Raw genomic sequence first — 18,045 nt, forward strand, 5'->3', positions numbered from 1 at the left:
ACTAACCTAACTTTGACAGTAACCTAACCAAAACTAACCTAACTTTGACAGTAACCTAACCAAAACTAACCTAACTTTGACAGTAACCTAACCAAAACTAACCTAACTTTGACAGCAACCTAACCAAAACTAACCTAACTTTGACAGTAACCTAACCAAAACTAACCTAACTTTGACATTAACCTAACATAAACTAACCTAACTTTGACATTAACCTAACCTAAACTAACCTAACTTTGACATTAACCTAACATAAACTAACCTAACTTTGACATTAACCTAACCTAACCTAACTTTTACAGAAAAACTACCAAACTAACCTATTACAGAAAAGTTAGGTTAACCTAACCTAACCTAACTTTTAGTTAGTTTGGTAGTTTTTCTTTAAAGGTTAGGTTAGGTTAGGTTAGGTTAGGTTAGGTTAGGTTAAAATTTTCACAGGCACTCGTATCACCAACACACACAACACTGCAGTTACGGTTCGCGAAGTCCCCGATATAAATCGGGACTTCCCAGCGACGCCGTACTTTTTGTTGATTTCGTAAAAATTTCTTTTGGTGATAACTTTTTACTGGCTCGAGCGATTTTAAAACCGTTTTCGCGTCCGTATTAGCTGTTGAAACGCGCATCTACTGGTATATCACACTGGTGTGTAAGATGAAAAAATACCACTTTTACAGAAAATAAACTTAAGAGCGATGCGATTTCGCTGTCTACGGACCGCGTTCGGGCAAATGACTGGTTAGGTTAGGTTAGGTTAGGTTAGGTTAGGTTAGGTTAGGTTAGGTTAGGTTAGGTTAGGTTAGGTTAGGTTAGGTTAGGTTAGGTTAGGTTAGGTTAGGTTAGGTTAGGTTAGGTTAGGTTAGGTTAGGTTAGGTTAGGTTAGGTTAGGTTAGGTTAGGTACTGACACAGGTGCTGTCCGGACACGGCTGTTTCGGGTGGTACTTGTGCAAAGTCGCCAGGCGGGAGCCGCAAATGGCTTGCCATTGGTGTGACAGTCCGGAGGACACGGCAGACCACACTCTCGCCGTGTGCCCCGCGTGGTCCGAGCCCCGTGCTCACCTAGTCGCAGTCGTCGGCCCTGATCTCTCCCTGCCTTCCATAGCTCGCGCAATGGTTGGCAGCGACAGATCGTGGCGCGCGGCTATCACATTCTGTGAAGATGTGATGTCGCAGAAGGAGGAAGCAGAGCGGGTCCGCGAGGGAGATCCCAACGCGGATCCTATTCGGCGGCGACGTCTTATTGGGCGCAGTCGCCGAGTCGCGACCGCTGTACACGGTCGCGACTTGCTTCCCTAATGTTGGGTGCCGGACGGTGGAACGGGGACATAATCCATCGTCCGGTGCGGTGAGGCGGCGTGAGACGTATTCCGTTCACGCCGCCCCCCAGGAAGGAGGAACTGGCGAACGCTGGCCAGGTCTTGGTCGCGATGGGCCTATATAAAAAATAGGCTGCCGCTGACGGGGTTACGGAAGCGGTTACACCAAATACCCGCGACCCTGCCAATATAGCGGAGCGACGGAACACAGTGGAGTTTAGTCGGTAGTCGCCGCATTCTGCGGTGTGAGTCCGACATAACCCAGGGCCCTTTCCCCGAGCGCTCTGGGTATGCCTAAATGCATTCTCCACTATAAAAAAAAAAAAAAAAAAAAAAAAAAAAAAAGGTTAGGTTAGGTTAGGTTAGGTTAGGTTAGGTTCCCGTGTGGAGTTTCTGGTCTCCCATCGGGCGCGTCCTCAGGTGGCGGATAGGGGAAGGCCTCCCAGATATGGGGGGTACCGGTGGTCTTGCCGGCGCGGACCAAAATCAGCGTGGAGGAACTCGAGGGCTACCACGTCCTCGTTGCAATCTCTGCTTTGCAGAGAAATTGCTGGGTTTGTTTTCGAACAGTGCTGCTTTTGCGGCGAGGTATGGCGACCAGTGGTTGCGGACGACTTAGTCCTACTGGACGACGGGCTGCTTTGCAGCGATGGATGGCGGTTGTATCAATCGCGGCGCGGCGGGCTGGGCGGCAGGTTTTTCTGTCGCCTGGTTAGAGGCTTCGGCCTCCCGTCGGGCAACCTGTTATCCGTCGTAGTGTTGTTGTCACGTCTAGCAGCTACGACGGACCAGGAGGCTTGCCTTAATCGGCTGGCCTGAGAGGAAGGACACCTCATCAAAAACCCTCAAATCCGCGTTGTAGTCCAGCGGCGTGGATTTCCTGTCCTTCTTGGACAGTTTGGCTCGGGAGAGCGTGAGCTTTTAGCTGTGTACACCCATGGATACCGCCCGACCTCCATGGTGTAAAAGGGTTATCCGGGTGCAGGGGGCACCGCCCGGATGGACGTTTTATATCCCCCATACTCGTGGGAACAAAAATGTCCTTTAACTCCGAAACGATCAACGACGACTCTAGCAAACACACAATTATGGACACTGAAAACTTCTATGATTTGGAAGACACTGACGGAAGTATGTCTCCGGCGCGTGTCGAGACAAGGCGGGGCAGGGCTGTGCTGCGTTCAAGCTCCAGCTCTGCCAACAGCAACATAGAAATGGATGGAAAAGACAGGCTGTGGCGGAAGCGGACGCTGGACACCAGCTGTTCTGGTTCCGACACAGAAGATGGCACAGGGGTTTTTACATCCCCATTTATTAAGACCACCTCAAAAAGAGGGAAGGGCCGCCCATCGGGTTCAAGCGCCACTCGGCGCGAGGCCACATTCGATATGACGAGGTTGCGTAAGAGGGAGTTGGAAGCGCAGGCCGAGAAGGAGGTTGCTGAGTGCGCCGAGCGCATTGAAGTGGCGCAAGCTAGCGCTCCTCTCCCTCCCATTCCAGCAAAGACAAACACGTCCGAGGCTCTCAGTCGCCGCATTGCCGATGACCTGGCTGCAATCCTGAAGGTGATGACCAAGTCATCAAATCTCAAGGGCACTTTCAAAAAGGCCTTGAAATTGGCCCACGATGACATTGAGCAGTCGGTAGCTCTATTAGAGAAACACTCTGTCTCTGAGGAGACGAGATTGCTGCAGGCAGCCAATTCCCGCCTACAGGCGGAGCTCGACTCCCTGAAAAGGGAACTCCAAGAGGTGAAGGCCTCTCAGGGCTCGTCGCTGCCTGCTCAGCCCCAAGATTCGGATATCTTGCGCCAGGTCGGAGCAATGATTAACGCGAGATTTGAGGCTCTAGAGGAGCGTCTGCTGCCGGAAAAGCGCATAAGACCTCCGCTGGCGGCAGATAGCAGGAAAGCGGCAAAGGCGGCTGAACAAGCGATGGCTGATGACCTCGCACCGCCCCCTCCATCAAAGGCGAGGACATATGCAGGTGTTGCGGCTTCATCGCAACCGGGTAGATCGGTGTCTGGGCCCGCAATTAAGAAAACCGCGAAGCAGACGGCGGTCCCAGCTTTGGAGATCGAGGCAACCTCGAAGAAGAGGAAAAAGAAATTGGCGAAGGGGAAGGAAAGGGTCCCCGTGCAGCCTGATCCGGCGGGTTCAAAGCCCCCCAGAAAAGATACGCTGGCCACGTCATCCGGCCCCCCGCAGCAGCCGTCAAAGGACGGAGAGTGGACTGTGGTCGGAAAGCGAGGAAAAGAAAATAAAAGGAAAGGGAAGAAGCCTGCGGCTAAGTCCCGCAAGAAGAAGTCGCGAAAGCTCCACGCTCCGAATTCCTCGGCTGTCGTCCTTACCCTGCAGCCGAGTGCGAAGGAGCGTGGCGTAACCTACGCCGGTGTTTTGACGGAGGCGCGGCGTGGAATAGACCTCGCCGAAATTGGCATCAGTGCAATGCGTTTTAAGCGCGCTGTCACTGGTGCCAGGATACTAGAGATCCCCGGTGCTTCCAGCACCAAGGCAGCGGACTCCCTTGCCGCCAAATTGCAGGAGGTCCTCGGTGAGGATAACGTTAAGGTGTCCAGGCCGGTCAAGTGCGCAGACTTGCGAATCACTGGCCTGGATGACTCGGCCACAGTCGAGGACATTGCGGCTGCGGTATCGCGCGCAGGGGAGTGTACCGCGGAGCATGTGAAGTGTGGTGGCCTGCGCACGGGCCCCCGAGGTGCTGTATCAGCCTGGGTTAGTTGCCCGGTGACTGCGGCGAAGAAGCTGGCGCAGGCGGGGCGCGTAATGGTTGGGTGGGCTTCGGCGAAAGTCTCTCTCACCGAGCAGAAGCCCCTGCGCTGTTACCGCTGCCTGGAGGTGGGCCATGTCAGCGCCACGTGCTCCTCGCCGACGGACAGGAGTGCCACTTGCTTCCGCTGCAGTGAAACAGGCCATAAAGCTGGTGGATGCGATGCCGCCTCCGCTCGCTGCGCCCTATGTACGGAGGCAAAGCTACCGGCAGAGCATCGGCTTGGAAGCGCAGCCTGTAAGGCCCCGAAGCCTAAAAGAGGTGGAATGCGGAAGCAAGATGGCGCTCCAACGCCATCACGCTCTGCTCCGGTGCCTGATGAGGTACCGCAAACGGAGGCAGCCATGGAAACGCAGTAATGGCCCCACTGCGCTTCCTACAGGCCAACATCAACCACTGTGCCAGGGCCCAGGACCTTTTACATCAGAGTCTGGCAGAGTGGGAGATTGACGTGGCGGTAGTGTCTGAGCCATACAATCTGCCCCCCCGGGATAACTGGGTGGGCGATCTGGACGGCTTGGTGGCGCTGGTTGCTCAAGGCGACACACAGCTTGAGCAAATCATAAGGCGACGGGGATGCGTCTCGGCGGTTGTCAATGGCTTCACCGTTGTGGGGGCGTACTTCTCGCCGAACCGCTGCCTCGCCGATTTCGAGCAGTTCTTGGTTGAGCTGAGGGATCTGCTAGACTTCGCACAACCTCAATCTGTACTTCTGGCCGGGGACCTGAACGCCAAGTCGGTGTCTTGGGGCTGCGTGGCAAGTGATATACGTGGCTCGACACTCGCTGACTGGGCAGTTGCGTCGGGACTGACGGTTGTTAACCGTGGAGCAGAATTAACGTGTGTTCGGCAGAGGGGTGGATCCATTGTAGATGTCACGTTTGCGAGCCCCCCTCTCGCTCGTCGTATACAAGACTGGAGGGTTCTTTTGGACGTGGAGACGCTCTCGGATCACCGTTATATCCGGTTTAGCGTCTCCACGCCCTCGACGGCTCCCAGTCAATTCCCCCCTGGCGATTGTCGTCCGCGCTGGGCACTTGGTAGCCTCGATAGGGAGCTCCTCATTGAGGCTGCCTTAGTGCAGGCTTGGCTCCCGTCGCAGCAGAATGGCAGCGAAAACGTAGAGGAGGAGGCCACTTGGCTTGCCGAAGCCATGTCTCAGGTGTGCGACGCGAGCATGCGGAGGGTGCGGTCGGTTCCACGTAGGCGCCAAATGTATTGGTGGTCCGCCGATGTTGCCCAGCTGCGTGCTTCATGCGTGGCTGCGAGGCGGGCGTACACCAGGCACAGGCGCCGTAGGCGGCGTGACGAAGAGGAGGAAGCGCGGTTATACGCCGTCTATAGGGACTGCATTGTGTCTCTGCAGGACGCCATCAGCAGCGCTAAGACCCGTGCATGGGAGGAGATGCTCGAGAGTTTGAACCGCGAACCTTGGGGTCGGCCGTATAAGAGGGTGAGGCAAAAGCTTCGCCCTTGGGCCCCGCCCTTGTCTCAAAGTCTCGAGCCACGATTTCTGGAGCAAGTGGTGACGTCCTTGTTTCCAAGTCGGGGAAGACATTCTCCCCCACCGATGGCACCCACGATGACTGCGCAGGAGGAGCTCAACAACGAAAATGTCCCTCCAGTCACTCGCAACGAGCTCGCTGTGGCAGTAGAGCGCCTTAAGGCGAAGAATGCCGCCCCCGGCCCTGACGGTGTTCCCGGGCGGGCCTGGGTGCTGGCGCTAGAATCTCTTGGACCCAGGGTGGAACAGCTGTTCACAAAATGCCTCCAACAGGGCCAATTTCCCCGTAGGTGGAAGACCGGGAACTTGGTCCTGTTGCAGAAGGAGGGACGCCCGCGCGACTCGCCCTCGGCTTATAGGCCGATCGTGCTGCTCGATGAGGTGAGCAAGCTCTTTGAGCGCGTCTTCGCAGCTCGCCTCATCGACCATCTGGAGGGAGTGGGGCCGGACCTAAGCGAGAACCAATTTGGATTTCGCCGGGGAAGGTCCACTATCGATGCGATTGCTGAATTGCGGAACCTCGCTGATCATGCAGATAATGAAGGCGGAGTTCTTTTGGCGGTGTCCCTTGACATCGCCAACGCATTCAACACTCTGCCGTGGAGTTGCGTGATCGAAGCGCTCCGCTACCACAACGTGCCCGGGTATATGGTGCGCTTGTTGCAGTCCTACTTATCGGAGAGGGCTGTGGCGTACCCCGCGCGTCGTGGGTGGCAAGAAAAGGAAGTGACGTGCGGTGTTCCACAGGGCTCGGTTCTTGGGCCCCTTCTGTGGAACATCGGCTACGACTGGGTCCTGCGTGCCACTTATCTACCGGGTGTCAGCGTGCTTTGCTACGCGGATGACACCCTGGTAACTGCACGCGGGGCCTCGTACAGGGAGGCAGCCCTCATTGCGACCGCTGGTGTGGCGGATGTTGTGCGCCGAATCAGACAACTTGGCTTAGAGGTCGCTCTGAACAAGTCAGAGGCAATTTTGTTTCGCGGCCGTCGAAGGGCGCAGGCTGCTGGTTCAGCTATCCAGGTGGGTGGCACGTCCATCGGCGTCGGTTCCACTTTGCGCTACCTGGGCATCGTGCTGGACAGCCGGTGGACATTTGTGGAGCACTTTCGTCGCCTCGCCCCCCGTCTTGTTGGGGTGGCCGGGGCACTTGGAAGTCTGCTCCCGAATCTAAGAGGGGCTGGGGGTGCGTGTCGTCGTCTATACACCGGCGTTATTCGCTCCATGGCCCTCTATGGTGCGCCCATTTGGGCCGACTCTTTGAGCGTCCGTACCAGACCATACTTGCGTAGACCGCAGCGGGTCATGGCGCTCAGAGTCGTGAGGGCATATCGCACAGTGTCCTTCGAGGCCGCGTGTGTCATGGCTGGGACGCCCCCGTGGGACCTGGATGCCGAGATGCTGGCGGACGTTTATCGCCGCGTCACCGCGTCCAGATCGCATGGAATTAATCCATATCTGGAGCAAGTCCAGCAATGGAGGGCTGATGCTCTCGAGCGGCGGTTCAGGGAGTGGGAACGCCGGCTCGAGAGGCCCAGCGCAGGAGCGAGGACGGTCGAAGCTATCCGACCGGTCCTACGCGAGTGGTGCGACAGGCGGCATGGGGCAATTACCTTCCGCCTGACACAGGTGCTGTCCGGACACGGCTGTTTCGGGTGGTACTTGTGCAAAGTCGCCAGGCGGGAGCCGCAAATGGCTTGCCATTGGTGTGACAGTCCGGAGGACACGGCAGACCACACTCTCGCCGTGTGCCCCGCGTGGTCCGAGCCCCGTGCTCACCTAGTCGCAGTCGTCGGCCCTGATCTCTCCCTGCCTTCCATAGCTCGCGCAATGGTTGGCAGCGACAGATCGTGGCGCGCGGCTATCACATTCTGTGAAGATGTGATGTCGCAGAAGGAGGAAGCAGAGCGGGTCCGCGAGGGAGATCCCAACGCGGATCCTATTCGGCGGCGACGTCTTATTGGGCGCAGTCGCCGAGTCGCGACCGCTGTACACGGTCGCGACTTGCTTCCCTAATGTTGGGTGCCGGACGGTGGAACGGGGACATAATCCATCGTCCGGTGCGGTGAGGCGGCGTGAGACGTGTTCCGTTCACGCCGCCCCCCAGGAAGGAGGAACTGGCGAACACTAGCCAGGTCTTAATCGCGATGGGCCTATATAAAAAATAGGCTGCCGCTGACGGGGTTACGGAAGCGGTTACACCAAATACCCGCGACCCTGCCAATATAGCGGAGAGACGGAACACAGTGGAGTTTAGTCGGTAGTCGCCGCATTCTGCGGTGTGAGTCCGACATAACCCAGGGCCCTTTCCCCGAGCGCTCTGGGTATGCCTAAATGCATTCTCCACTATTAAAAAAAAAAAAAAAAAAAAGGTTAGGTTAGGTTAGGTTAGGTTAGGTTAGGTTAGGTTAGGTTAGGTTAGGTTAGGTTAGGTTAGGTTAGGTTAGGTTAGGTTAGGTTAGGTTAGGTTAGGTTAGGTTAGGTTAGGTTAGGTTAGGTTAGGTTAGGTTAGGTTAGGTTAGGTTAGGTTAGGTTAGGTTAGGTTAGGTTAGGTTAGGTTAGGTTAGGTTAGGTTAGGTTAGGTTAGGTTAGGTTAGGTTAGGTTAGGTTAGGTTAGGTTAGGTTAGGTTAGGTTAGGTTAGGTTAGGTTAGGTTAGGTTAGGTTAGGTTAGGTTAGGTTAGGTTAGGTTAGGTTAGGTTAGGTTAGGTTAGGTTAGGTTAGGTTAGGTTAGGTTAGGTTAGGTTAGGTTAGGTTAGGTTAGGTTAGGTTAGGTTAGGTTAGGTTAGGTTAGGTTAGGTTAGGTTAGGTTAGGTTAGGTTAGGTTAGGTTAGGTTAGGTTAGGTTAGGTTAGGTTAGGTTAGGTTAGGTTAGGTTAGGTTAGGTTAGGTTAGGTTAGGTTAGGTTAGGTTAGGTTTTTTTTTTTTTTTTTTTTTTTTTTTTTTTTTTTTTTTAAAATAAAACAAACTCCACAGACTCAAGGTCCGTGCCTTTTTTTAGATAATATAATTTTTTGTTTTTCATAAGGATGGTTTACTCGTCACAATTAATGAGGTAGTCCCGTCAACTACCATAATACAATTACATATTATTTTTAGTCTCTTAACTAGTTTTATAACATGCATAATTTTTATAATATAACATGCAATTTTTTTTTTTTTTTTTTTTTTTTTTTTTTTTAATATAACATGCAGTATTTTTTTTTTTTTTTTTTCTTTTTAATATTATATATATATTTTTTAGTATAATATAATTAATTAATAATTTTTTTTTTTTTTTTTTTTTTATGTGTTATTTTTATTTTTATTTTTTTTTTTGTGCATGCTATTTTACATAATATTATTATAGGTGATACGATTTATACAATTAATTTATAACAGTTTCAAACTTAATCTAATACAGATAGTGATATTTGTTAATTTTATCAATTAATGAATGAATTCTAATACAAATTAAGTACTTTAATCTATTACAGCCAAAAACACAATACATATTATTGAGTGGATAGGTAAGGAGTATGAAATATTGGTTATTGTTGCCGCAATCCAAGCTTTTGGAGGTGTTGGTTTTATTTTATTGATTTTGTGAGGGCCTCCACGACTCTGCCGTTTCTATCCTTGAGGGCCATTTTTAAACAGTACTCCATGATGTTCTTGGTACTGGCCCTCTGTGCCCTCCCTATCAACCTGCCGATCGCGTCGCCACAGTCGTCAGCGAAGTAGACACAGGTCTTCGTGTGTCTGGATATTGCGACAACCGCGTGAGGTACACTGTCGTGCAGGCTGAGTTTTTTGGCGTTTGACTTCAGGATGAAGACGGTTTCGTACGTTAGGCCTTGTGCCTCGTGGATGGTTAAGATGCGGGAACCCGACCCCGCTCCATAGCCCTGGTTGGAAAGGGTGCTCTTTTCCTCCTGTGTGTGTACGAGGTAGAGGGTATTTTCCAAGGAGCTTGGGATAACCGCATCTCTATATCCCTTTTGGATTAATGAGTGCACTCTGGGCTGAGATGAGTATATGCCAGAGTACACTTCACTGAGGGCGAAGGCAACATCCATCGGATTGCGGTGTGTGCAGAGTAAATTTTGGTGAATGGTTGTGATAGAGTCGGGCCGACAGTATCTCATATGAAAGAGATTATCTCTGTCGATAAACGGCAGTTGGTTTACATCTCCGACTAAGACCACTTCCACTGCGCCAGACAGCTTGGCGGCCATAATTATAGAGCCAAAATGGTTCATGAGGGCTTCGTCCACGGTTAACCGTTTACAACTGAAGGACCCCCTGAATCCATTTGTTAGGATTGAAGCTATTGTGCGCACTCGTATTTTTTCCTCTCCTTTTATACGGTGGGCTAGCTTCTCTCTCAGATCTTTTGCCGCCTCTACTGTGGTTGTCGCAATTACGTCATTGGCCTCGTCGAAGTGTTTTACCAAATATGTTGTTTTGCCGCAGCCCGGCACTCCGTTGATCCACTTGATGTCAGGTACCACCCAGTCACTCCCGTACGCCGAGATGTCAGGCTCCGGGGCAATGGTTTTCGCCATGTCCAGGATCCTGTCATCCAGCATAATCTTGGTGCAACGGGCGGTCACGACAATGGGATCTCCCTCGGGGGTTTTAAAAGTGGTGGTTCCCTTGATTTTGAGTGCTTCCTCGTCTATAGGAACAAAACCGACGCTAGCGCTGAACGCAGCCATGTAAGGACCGGACATTTGTCCATGTATGACCTTAGACGTTGTGTTGTTATAGATGGCTGCGTCCGCCTCCTCGAGTCTGACCCTTAGCAGCGCAAGGTTTTTAAGCTGATAGGCATGCATAATGTTTCTGCATGTTGTCAGACTGACCTCTCTGGTTGCCTCGATGACAGCACGGAATTCCAGAAAGGCGTTGATGATGTGGTCGAGGGGTTTTGCGACGGTTCTGTAATTTGGTGGATTGATTTGCCCGAAATCAGCCCGGGTTCTCTTAGCTCTCTCCGTTGGCCGTTCTGTGGCCTTGTTTGGCGTAAGAAATCTCTCCATCGCTGAGGTTTGCCTTCCACTCGGGTTGCCTTCAGTTGGCCGACCCATGACTACTTTAAAGAAGTCAGAGAGGGCCTTCATTCGGCTCCGGGTTTCAGGGCACTCTTTTGGACTTCGACTACTCTCTAATGCTGAGAGCCTTTCGGCTGCAATTTTTTGTTGTAGCCGCTCTGAGCCACTAATTGTTGGTGGATGGTTGACGCCGGTGGGTAGGTGATAATATGGTGCAGTCGATGCGGCGCGTGCGTGGGGTTTGAGGTAGTCTAAGTTTTCCCCTCGGTCTTCATAAACTATAACCTCATAATGTTTTGAGGCAGTGACGCATCCGCAACGGTCCACAACTTCACCTTTCTGATACCCGATGGCCATAGCGTCGACGCTAATAATGCGGGGTAGGTGTGCACCCGCTGATTGGCAACTCTGCGCAAGACTGGTAAGTATCAAACATGCCTGGGCGAATGGGGACTCGACTTTCCATTCGAGGAGTACGACCGCCTTGTTTTGCAATCGTACCACCCGGCAGGAGTGGCCCATGAATGTTGCCAGAGGAAGAGCTATGTAGCTACTACGCTTCATCACGGCTTTGTTGGTACTTCCAAACCGCAGAGCTGCGAGGCCGGGTGAGATGGCCAGCTGATTGTTTGTAATTTCCCGGCAGAAGGAGATTCCGAATGACTCATTGTCGTTGTCCATGAAGAGTGCGACGCTACGAACTCTCAGTTTTGGTACCCCTACTTTGGCGCACTCCAGTAGTTGTTCACTGGAGTTTGTCGGCGCTGGGGTAATAACGTTATTTACACCTGCTGTGGTTGTGATGTGTGGCCTACTGGTTGCAGGCGTTGTAGGGGTGGGGACTTGTGGTTGATGGGGCAAATCCTTGGATGCAATTGTTGAGCCGTTGTTTATTGCTGCGACTCGTGCGATTTTAGCGGCAAAGGCCAAGAATGGCTTCCTCAGACTCTCAGTCTCCATGATGGTGGGTAGAGACTCTTGGCTCAGTTGGGTCTGAGTTTGAATTTCGAATGAGAGTCTGTCTGCACCAAATCTTGGGCACTCGAATAAAATGTGCCAGATGGTCTCGTGGCACGACGAGTCGCAGACGCAGTATGGGCTGTCTATTATGTTGAATCTGTGTAAATAGGCCGCGAATCCTCCATGGCCGGTTAAGACTTGGACCAAAGTTGGTGTCAATGTGGTGTCCTTAAGTACTCGTCTCGCAGAAGAGACGGTCGGCAGAAATGCCTTCGTGACCGACCCTGTAGTGGAGGATTCGTAGCGTTGTTGCCATTTTTGAATTGTTGCCTCCCTGATTTTCCGCTTAATGTATGAAAGGGGCACTTTGCTGTAATCAGGTGCAGTCTTTTTGGTGAGAGCAGCCTTTTTTGCTAGTTGGTCTGCTCTCTCATTCCCGGGTGTTCCCACGTGAGCCCTTAGCCAGAAGAGTCTCACCTCTCTGTCTTCTGCTCGGGTTTCCGCGATGAGTTTTTTAATCTCCAGAGCTAGTTGGTGTGTAACACATGGGTTTTTTAAGAGCTCAAGCGAAGATCTTGAGTCGCTCATGATATTCACAGTTTTGGCTTTTGAGCTCCTTGCCATCTTGACCGCTCTGTAGAGCGCGTACATCTCCGATTGGAAGACAGTGTTGTGTGACTCTAGTCGGAAGGTGGAGTACCTGGTCTCTTTACCTTTGTCCCACCATGTTAGGGCAGCACCTACCTTCCCCTCTATTTTGCTGCCGTCGGTGAAGATTTGGGGACCGACTACATGATAGGTCTCCAAAGTATTGGGATCCAGATTTTCAAGACGCTCGAACTCTGTTATTATCAGAGTTGAGGGATGTGGGTTGTGGAGATATCCCACTTTTTGCTCCACCTCTCTTCCTGGCGGGATATGCTCCTCCGAGTAGCCTTTTTTGATTTTGAAGAAGGCTGCCGCTTCCTGGACCCTGAGGTCGAGTGGCAGCAACCCGGAAAGTATGAGCGCCGATGTTAGAGACACCGTGCGATAGGCTTTGCAAATCTTTATTGCAAAGCCTCTCTGCAGCGAGGACAGTTGGTCTCTGATTGATAGTTTTTCCGCTGCAGGATACCACGCGCTTGCCGCGTATAGCACGATTGGCTCTATCACCGACACATATATGGTCCTTATTATCTCTTTGTTTAGACCCCAACTCACCTTTGCTGCACACGCTAGCTGTTTATATATGTCGGCTGCCTTTCTACAAGTGGCCGCCACGTGTGAGTTAAAGGTGAGTTTGCAGTCGATGATAAGACCCAGCAGCTTTATTTCTTTTACAAGTTTTAGCTGGATCCCTGACATGTTTATTATGGGGAGGTCGAATTTTAGTTTACGAGTTATTATCATCGCATTGGTCTTGTGTGCGGCAAAGTTCAACTTGTTTTGTTTTCCCCATGTTTGCACAGCCTCTAAGGTGGTGTTGGCTGTGCTTTGAATTTTTTCAACTGTCGGGGCTGAGAATATAAGGACTACGTCATCTGCAAATGCTTGGCAGTAGACGCCTAGGCTATTAAGTTTTTGGAGGAGCGTATCTAAAATTAGGTTCCAGAAGGTAGGCCCTCCTATGGAGCCCTGGATGCACCCTTTGTTGGTGCCCCTTTCGAACACTGCTCTTGCGTAATTGACCCTGACTGTCCTGTCACACAGGTAGGATGTTATAAGGCCGTAAAGGTTTTTTGGACACCTCTTGTTAATAAGTTGTTTCTTTAGGGCAGGCCACCACGCGTTGTCGAAAGCCCCCTCTATGTCCAACGACACCATAAGCACAATTTTCTTGTAACTTACCTGTGTGTTGATATGCTGTAGAAGGTCATAGAGGGCGTCTTCTGTGCTACGCTGAGGAGTGAACCCGTATTGCTTGTTGTTTAGGGTAGGGAGGAAGAGCCATTGCAGTCTGGTGACTGTGAGTTTTTCAACTATTTTGCCTAGGACCGATAAGAGACCAATTGGCCTGTAGGATTTTGGGTGGGTGTAATCATCTTTCCCTGGTTTACGGATGATGCACACGTGCGCTACCTTCCACTGCTTCGGGAAGTGCTCTAGCGCCAGACATTTGTTGGCCAGCGCCAGGAACACCTCTCTGTCACAGCGAATTGCAGCTGTGCATATATCTGCCGTGAGCCCGTCAGGGCCGGGAGCCTTCTTTGGATTAAGCCTGTTTAGGACTGTTTCCAGTTCCGCGGCCGTAAATGGGGGATCATCGGCGGATAGGTCTTCGATGTCCGTGGATTTCCTGTTTTCAGACAGGTTTCTCACCAGGATCTGATGTTCCGTTTCGGTATCTACAGTGTCACGAGGGTAAAAAGTCTGGGCCAGGAGTTCCGCCGATTGCTCCGGGGAAAGCGTTAAGCCGGCGGAGTCCCTTAACAGCAGGTCTTCTTGTTTCCTGGCCGTTTTCCTTATGACTCTGTAGATTCCGTCCCACATACTCTCACGGTCTTGTGTCTCACAAAATTCTTTCCAGCTTTGGGTTGCTGCCTCAGCTGCCTTGGTTTTGTATTCCTCCTTAGCGTGAGTGTATTCGTTTATAACAAACAGCCTGCGACTGGCAGCTGCATTTTTAATTCTCCGTTTTTTGCGGAGTACCTCTCTTTTCAGATCTTCTAGAGAGGGGGACCACCAGGGTGGCTTAGGCTCTCCCTTGTTTATACCAACTTTTGGGATTGCCGTTTCACACGCTTTATGGATGATTTCAACATAAATTGCGAGAGATTCCTCCAGTTCTTCCGGGTTTGAAATATTCCCTATTCGGGTGGATGTGATATCTTTTTCAGAGAGTCCTGACCGGAAAGAACCGTTGAAGTCCGTCCACTTCGCTTTCCTTGTGTTGTATATGCGCGTGGTGACAGGTCTGATGCTTTCCAGGGCTGTCTCCAGACGCATACCGAAAGTTATAGCGTTGTGATCGGATGTTGTTAAACCTCTGCGGACTTGCCAGCCAGAGATCTTCCCGAGGAGTGACAGGCTGCACACAGTTACATCTACTATACTTGTGTACAGCCTGTCGCCCCTGTAGGTCTCAAAGGTTGGCGTAGCTCCTGTGTTAAGAATTTGGAGGTTCATCTCGCTTAGGAAATTGTTGAAATCTTTACCACGGTGGTCCTCGGAGTTGCTGCCCCACCAGTGGCTCCAGGCGTTGATGTCGCCCGCAACCACCAGATTTTCTGTTGGTAATTTATCGCAGACTAGTTTGATGCGTGATATGTATGGGTTGATGTCCTGATCCCCTTCCAGGTAGATGGAAATTATTCCTAGCTTCAGTCGCCCTGCTTTGATGAGGACCGCGGCCACATTCTCGGTCACCAGCTGAGGATCGTGTATGACCTCTAGCTCTGTTCCCAGAACAATTACCGCGGCCTTCACTGGTTTTTGGCGGCCCATGGTGCACTGGATGACTTGAGTGCCACTGCATTGTTTCACAACACCGGTCCTGCCTACGTATGGCTCCTGGACCAGTGCTATTGAAATGTTTTCCTTTTGGGCAGCCTGGAGCAGTTCGACTGTCGCTAGTTTTGAGCGCTGTAGGTTTGCTTGTATGAACTTAAGCTCCCTTTTGCGCATACTTGTGGATGGGGATTCTGGTTGCCCGGGTGTAGTAAGGGTGACCTTAGCAGTAGGAGACGCGAGACCTCGCTATGTTGTCCCACTTTTGTCTTTCCTGACACTCACTGCTGAATGCAGTGTGTTCCAGGTCAGAGCTGTCTCTTTTGGCCTTTTGGCAGTTGACGCACGTGGGAGTGTTTCCTTGCGCCTTAAGAGGACACTCCCTCTCCTTGTGGGTTTTGGCACAGTACGAGCATGATTGCTCCTGTGCCTTGCACAGCGCTCGAGTGTGCCCGTATCCCAGGCATTTGGAGCACTGCACCAAGGGGGATTGGTCCTCTATGGGGCATCTTTTTAGGCCCACGTAAACTTTTTCTGCCTTGCAGAATGCCTTCCAACATTCTGGAGAGACCTCCAAGACAGGGTGGCACTCGTGCGGGTTTCTCGCGCGCTTCCTATACCGCACCTTTAATATTGAGTTTTTCTGGTCTAGTTCACTCATCAGGTGTTTGTTTTGAGTTTTTAAAAGTTCAATTATTTCCTCGTCCTTGTGACAGGACAGTACCCCTCTGATGCAGACAAGGGGATTTATTGGTTTCGGCTCCTGTGCCGATAACCCCTTGCTACTGTTGACCTGGTTTTTGATCAGATTTAGGTCGTCTGAGCTTGGACAGCTCAGAACGACCTTCTGATTTTTGGCTTTCCTAACTTTTTCCACTTTGGCCCCCGTTTTGGTAAGATCGAGGGCCCCCCTAACTCTCTCGATAACCTGTTCCCCAGTGTGTTTGGGGTCCGTCGAGGAGATAATGAGGGTATGGTTAGGGAGTCGTGGTGGCGGTGTTTTTGCCACTGCCTGGGCGTAGGTGATTGGCCCTTTTATTGGTCTGTCAGCCGTATTAAGACCCGTGACTCCTTTTTGTATGGAAGCCAAAGTCTTCTTTACTTCCGCCATTGCCAGCTCCGTGCCCAGGTTGTGAGCTGTTTGTGAGGGTGGGGGTTGTGCGCTGGTCGTTTCGCGCAGCTCGCGTATTTCTGTGCACATTTGGTCAAGGCGGTGAAAGACACGCTTCAGGTCATCAGATAGCTGTTCTGTCGGCAGTGGTGTAGGGGGGAGTGGAGGGGGTGGTTGAGGGAGGTTGTCTATTTTTAGGGAGATTGCGTCAAGATTGTTTATTATTTGAGATAGGCACAATGTTTCTTGGATAGGAGCTTCTCGAGTAGACCCCTCTCCGCCTGAGGATGTTAGTAATTTTGTGAGCTCGGCCAGCTGGTTTGATAAGTGTCCAATGCCATTGTTAAGGCTTTGGACCTTTTTTTCCAGGGAGCTTAATTTATCGTCCCTGGATTCGCTGCCGAGCTCCTTGGCAGAGAGTTTTGTTTTGATTTCGGCAACGAGGTTGCCAGTCTCCCGATGAAGCTCCTTCAGCTGGCCGAAGGGTTCCACGGTCTCGTACCCTAGCCAGCTGCGTACAGCTTGCGTCTCTTTGAGGGTTTCCGTAATGCCTGCTCTGGCGAGACTCACTTCCGAGAGGAGGGCCTCCTTGATTTGCTTCAATTCTGCAGAGTGGGCCCTCTCCACTCGCACCAGCTCTTGTGCGTGGCGCGAGCGTTCTTTTTCGAGATTGAATTTATGTCTCGAGCGTGAGTCCGCCAGAGACAAGACAGTTTCATACAGTCCCTGCAAGCTGTTGAGGGCTACGGTCTTGTTTTCCCTCTTCATATTTCCGGCCGTCTCTAGAGATTCTTTGCCTCTGAGAAGCATGTCATTTGCAACCTTTGTTGCCACGTCCATTTCCACTCCTGTGCCCCTTTTGGGAGACGTGTAGAGGAGACTCACTCGCCTCCCGATGGATGTCTCGGATCCCACCGACGAGGTCTCCATCTCATCTTGGGTGTCGCCACCTGCAGCCAGTGAATCTGGCGTTTTGAGGTCATCCGTCTGTAATGCGGATGACTGTGGCAACGATTCCGGTTCCGGTAAAGGTGGTAGGGGCTTAGGAGCTGTTGTTTTAGATGTTGATGGCAGATGGTTGATGGTTGGTGGCAGAGCCGTGGCTGCTCTCACCATTGTCTTTTCGCGCAGAGTGCGCGTTGACCTGATAGACGCCTCCGCGGCTTGGTTGCGGGAAGTTTTAGCGGGTTCGCTTTTGCTTGACATTTTTTTTTTTTTTTTGTTTAAATATATAAAAATAAGTCTAAAGATTGCTTAGAGTTAACTTAAAATTATATTAACTTAAAAGGTAACTTAACTTAAATTAATTAATTATAATGTAGATGACGGGGACGCTGGTGTTGTGCGCCGGTGGCTGATGGTGACGAGTACCCCCAGATACGCGCCGGAGATTTCTCTCCTAGGTGGTGGTGAGTGTCGCTGAAGGTGTGGTTGCTAGGTGAAAAACTGTTGGGGCCAAGTTCTTCCTCTCCTCGTGTTGAGTAAAATAAGCCCAAACACGAAGGGTATCGGCCCAGAGGTTTACAAGATAGTGTGAGGGGGGGTGAGGTAAACTTTCCAAAGGGAGGGGATATTGAGCTGTTGGAACCACGTGGTTGTTCTTAGTCCAACAGCTTAGGAGATTGGGGTGAGGGGGGGAGGGGTATTTTTTTTTTTTTTTTTCTCGAGGGGGGGGGGGGTAACTGTTGGGGCCAAAGGACAGGTCTTGAGAAGGCGAGTTGAACGAGCCCTTACACGGGGGTGTTTGTCCAACAGCTTAGGAGTTCAGAGTGAGGGGGGGTGGGGTGTGTGTTTTCTCGAGGGGGGGGGAGTTTAACTGTAGGGGCCAAAAGATTGCTCTTGAGAAGGCGAGTTCAATGAGCCTTAACACGGGGGTGTTGCTCCAACAGCTTAGGAGT

General features: G+C 51.5%; 2 protein-coding genes across 2 annotated transcripts; both read right to left on the reverse strand.

Annotated features, from left to right (window-relative positions):
• Positions 1 to 9,180: 9,180 nt before the first annotated feature.
• Positions 9,181 to 15,213, reverse strand: LOC149479181 (uncharacterized). The gene has a single exon (XM_089709108.1). The coding sequence runs from the start codon at positions 15,211 to 15,213 to the stop codon at positions 9,181 to 9,183; it is 6,033 nt and encodes a 2,010-aa protein (XP_089565234.1).
• Positions 15,142 to 17,713, reverse strand: LOC149479182 (uncharacterized). Its single transcript, XM_089708908.1, has one exon. The coding sequence runs from the start codon at positions 17,351 to 17,353 to the stop codon at positions 15,260 to 15,262; it is 2,094 nt and encodes a 697-aa protein (XP_089565034.1). The 5' UTR covers positions 17,354 to 17,713; the 3' UTR covers positions 15,142 to 15,259.
• Positions 17,714 to 18,045: the final 332 nt, after the last annotated feature.

The sequence above is a fragment of the Colias philodice genome, chromosome 21 (genome assembly GCF_061535455.1).
Source record: "Colias philodice isolate Cphi_HAF_F1 chromosome 21, ilColPhil1 Martin Lab GWU primary, whole genome shotgun sequence".
Classification (NCBI taxonomy): Eukaryota; Metazoa; Arthropoda; class Insecta; order Lepidoptera; family Pieridae; genus Colias; species Colias philodice.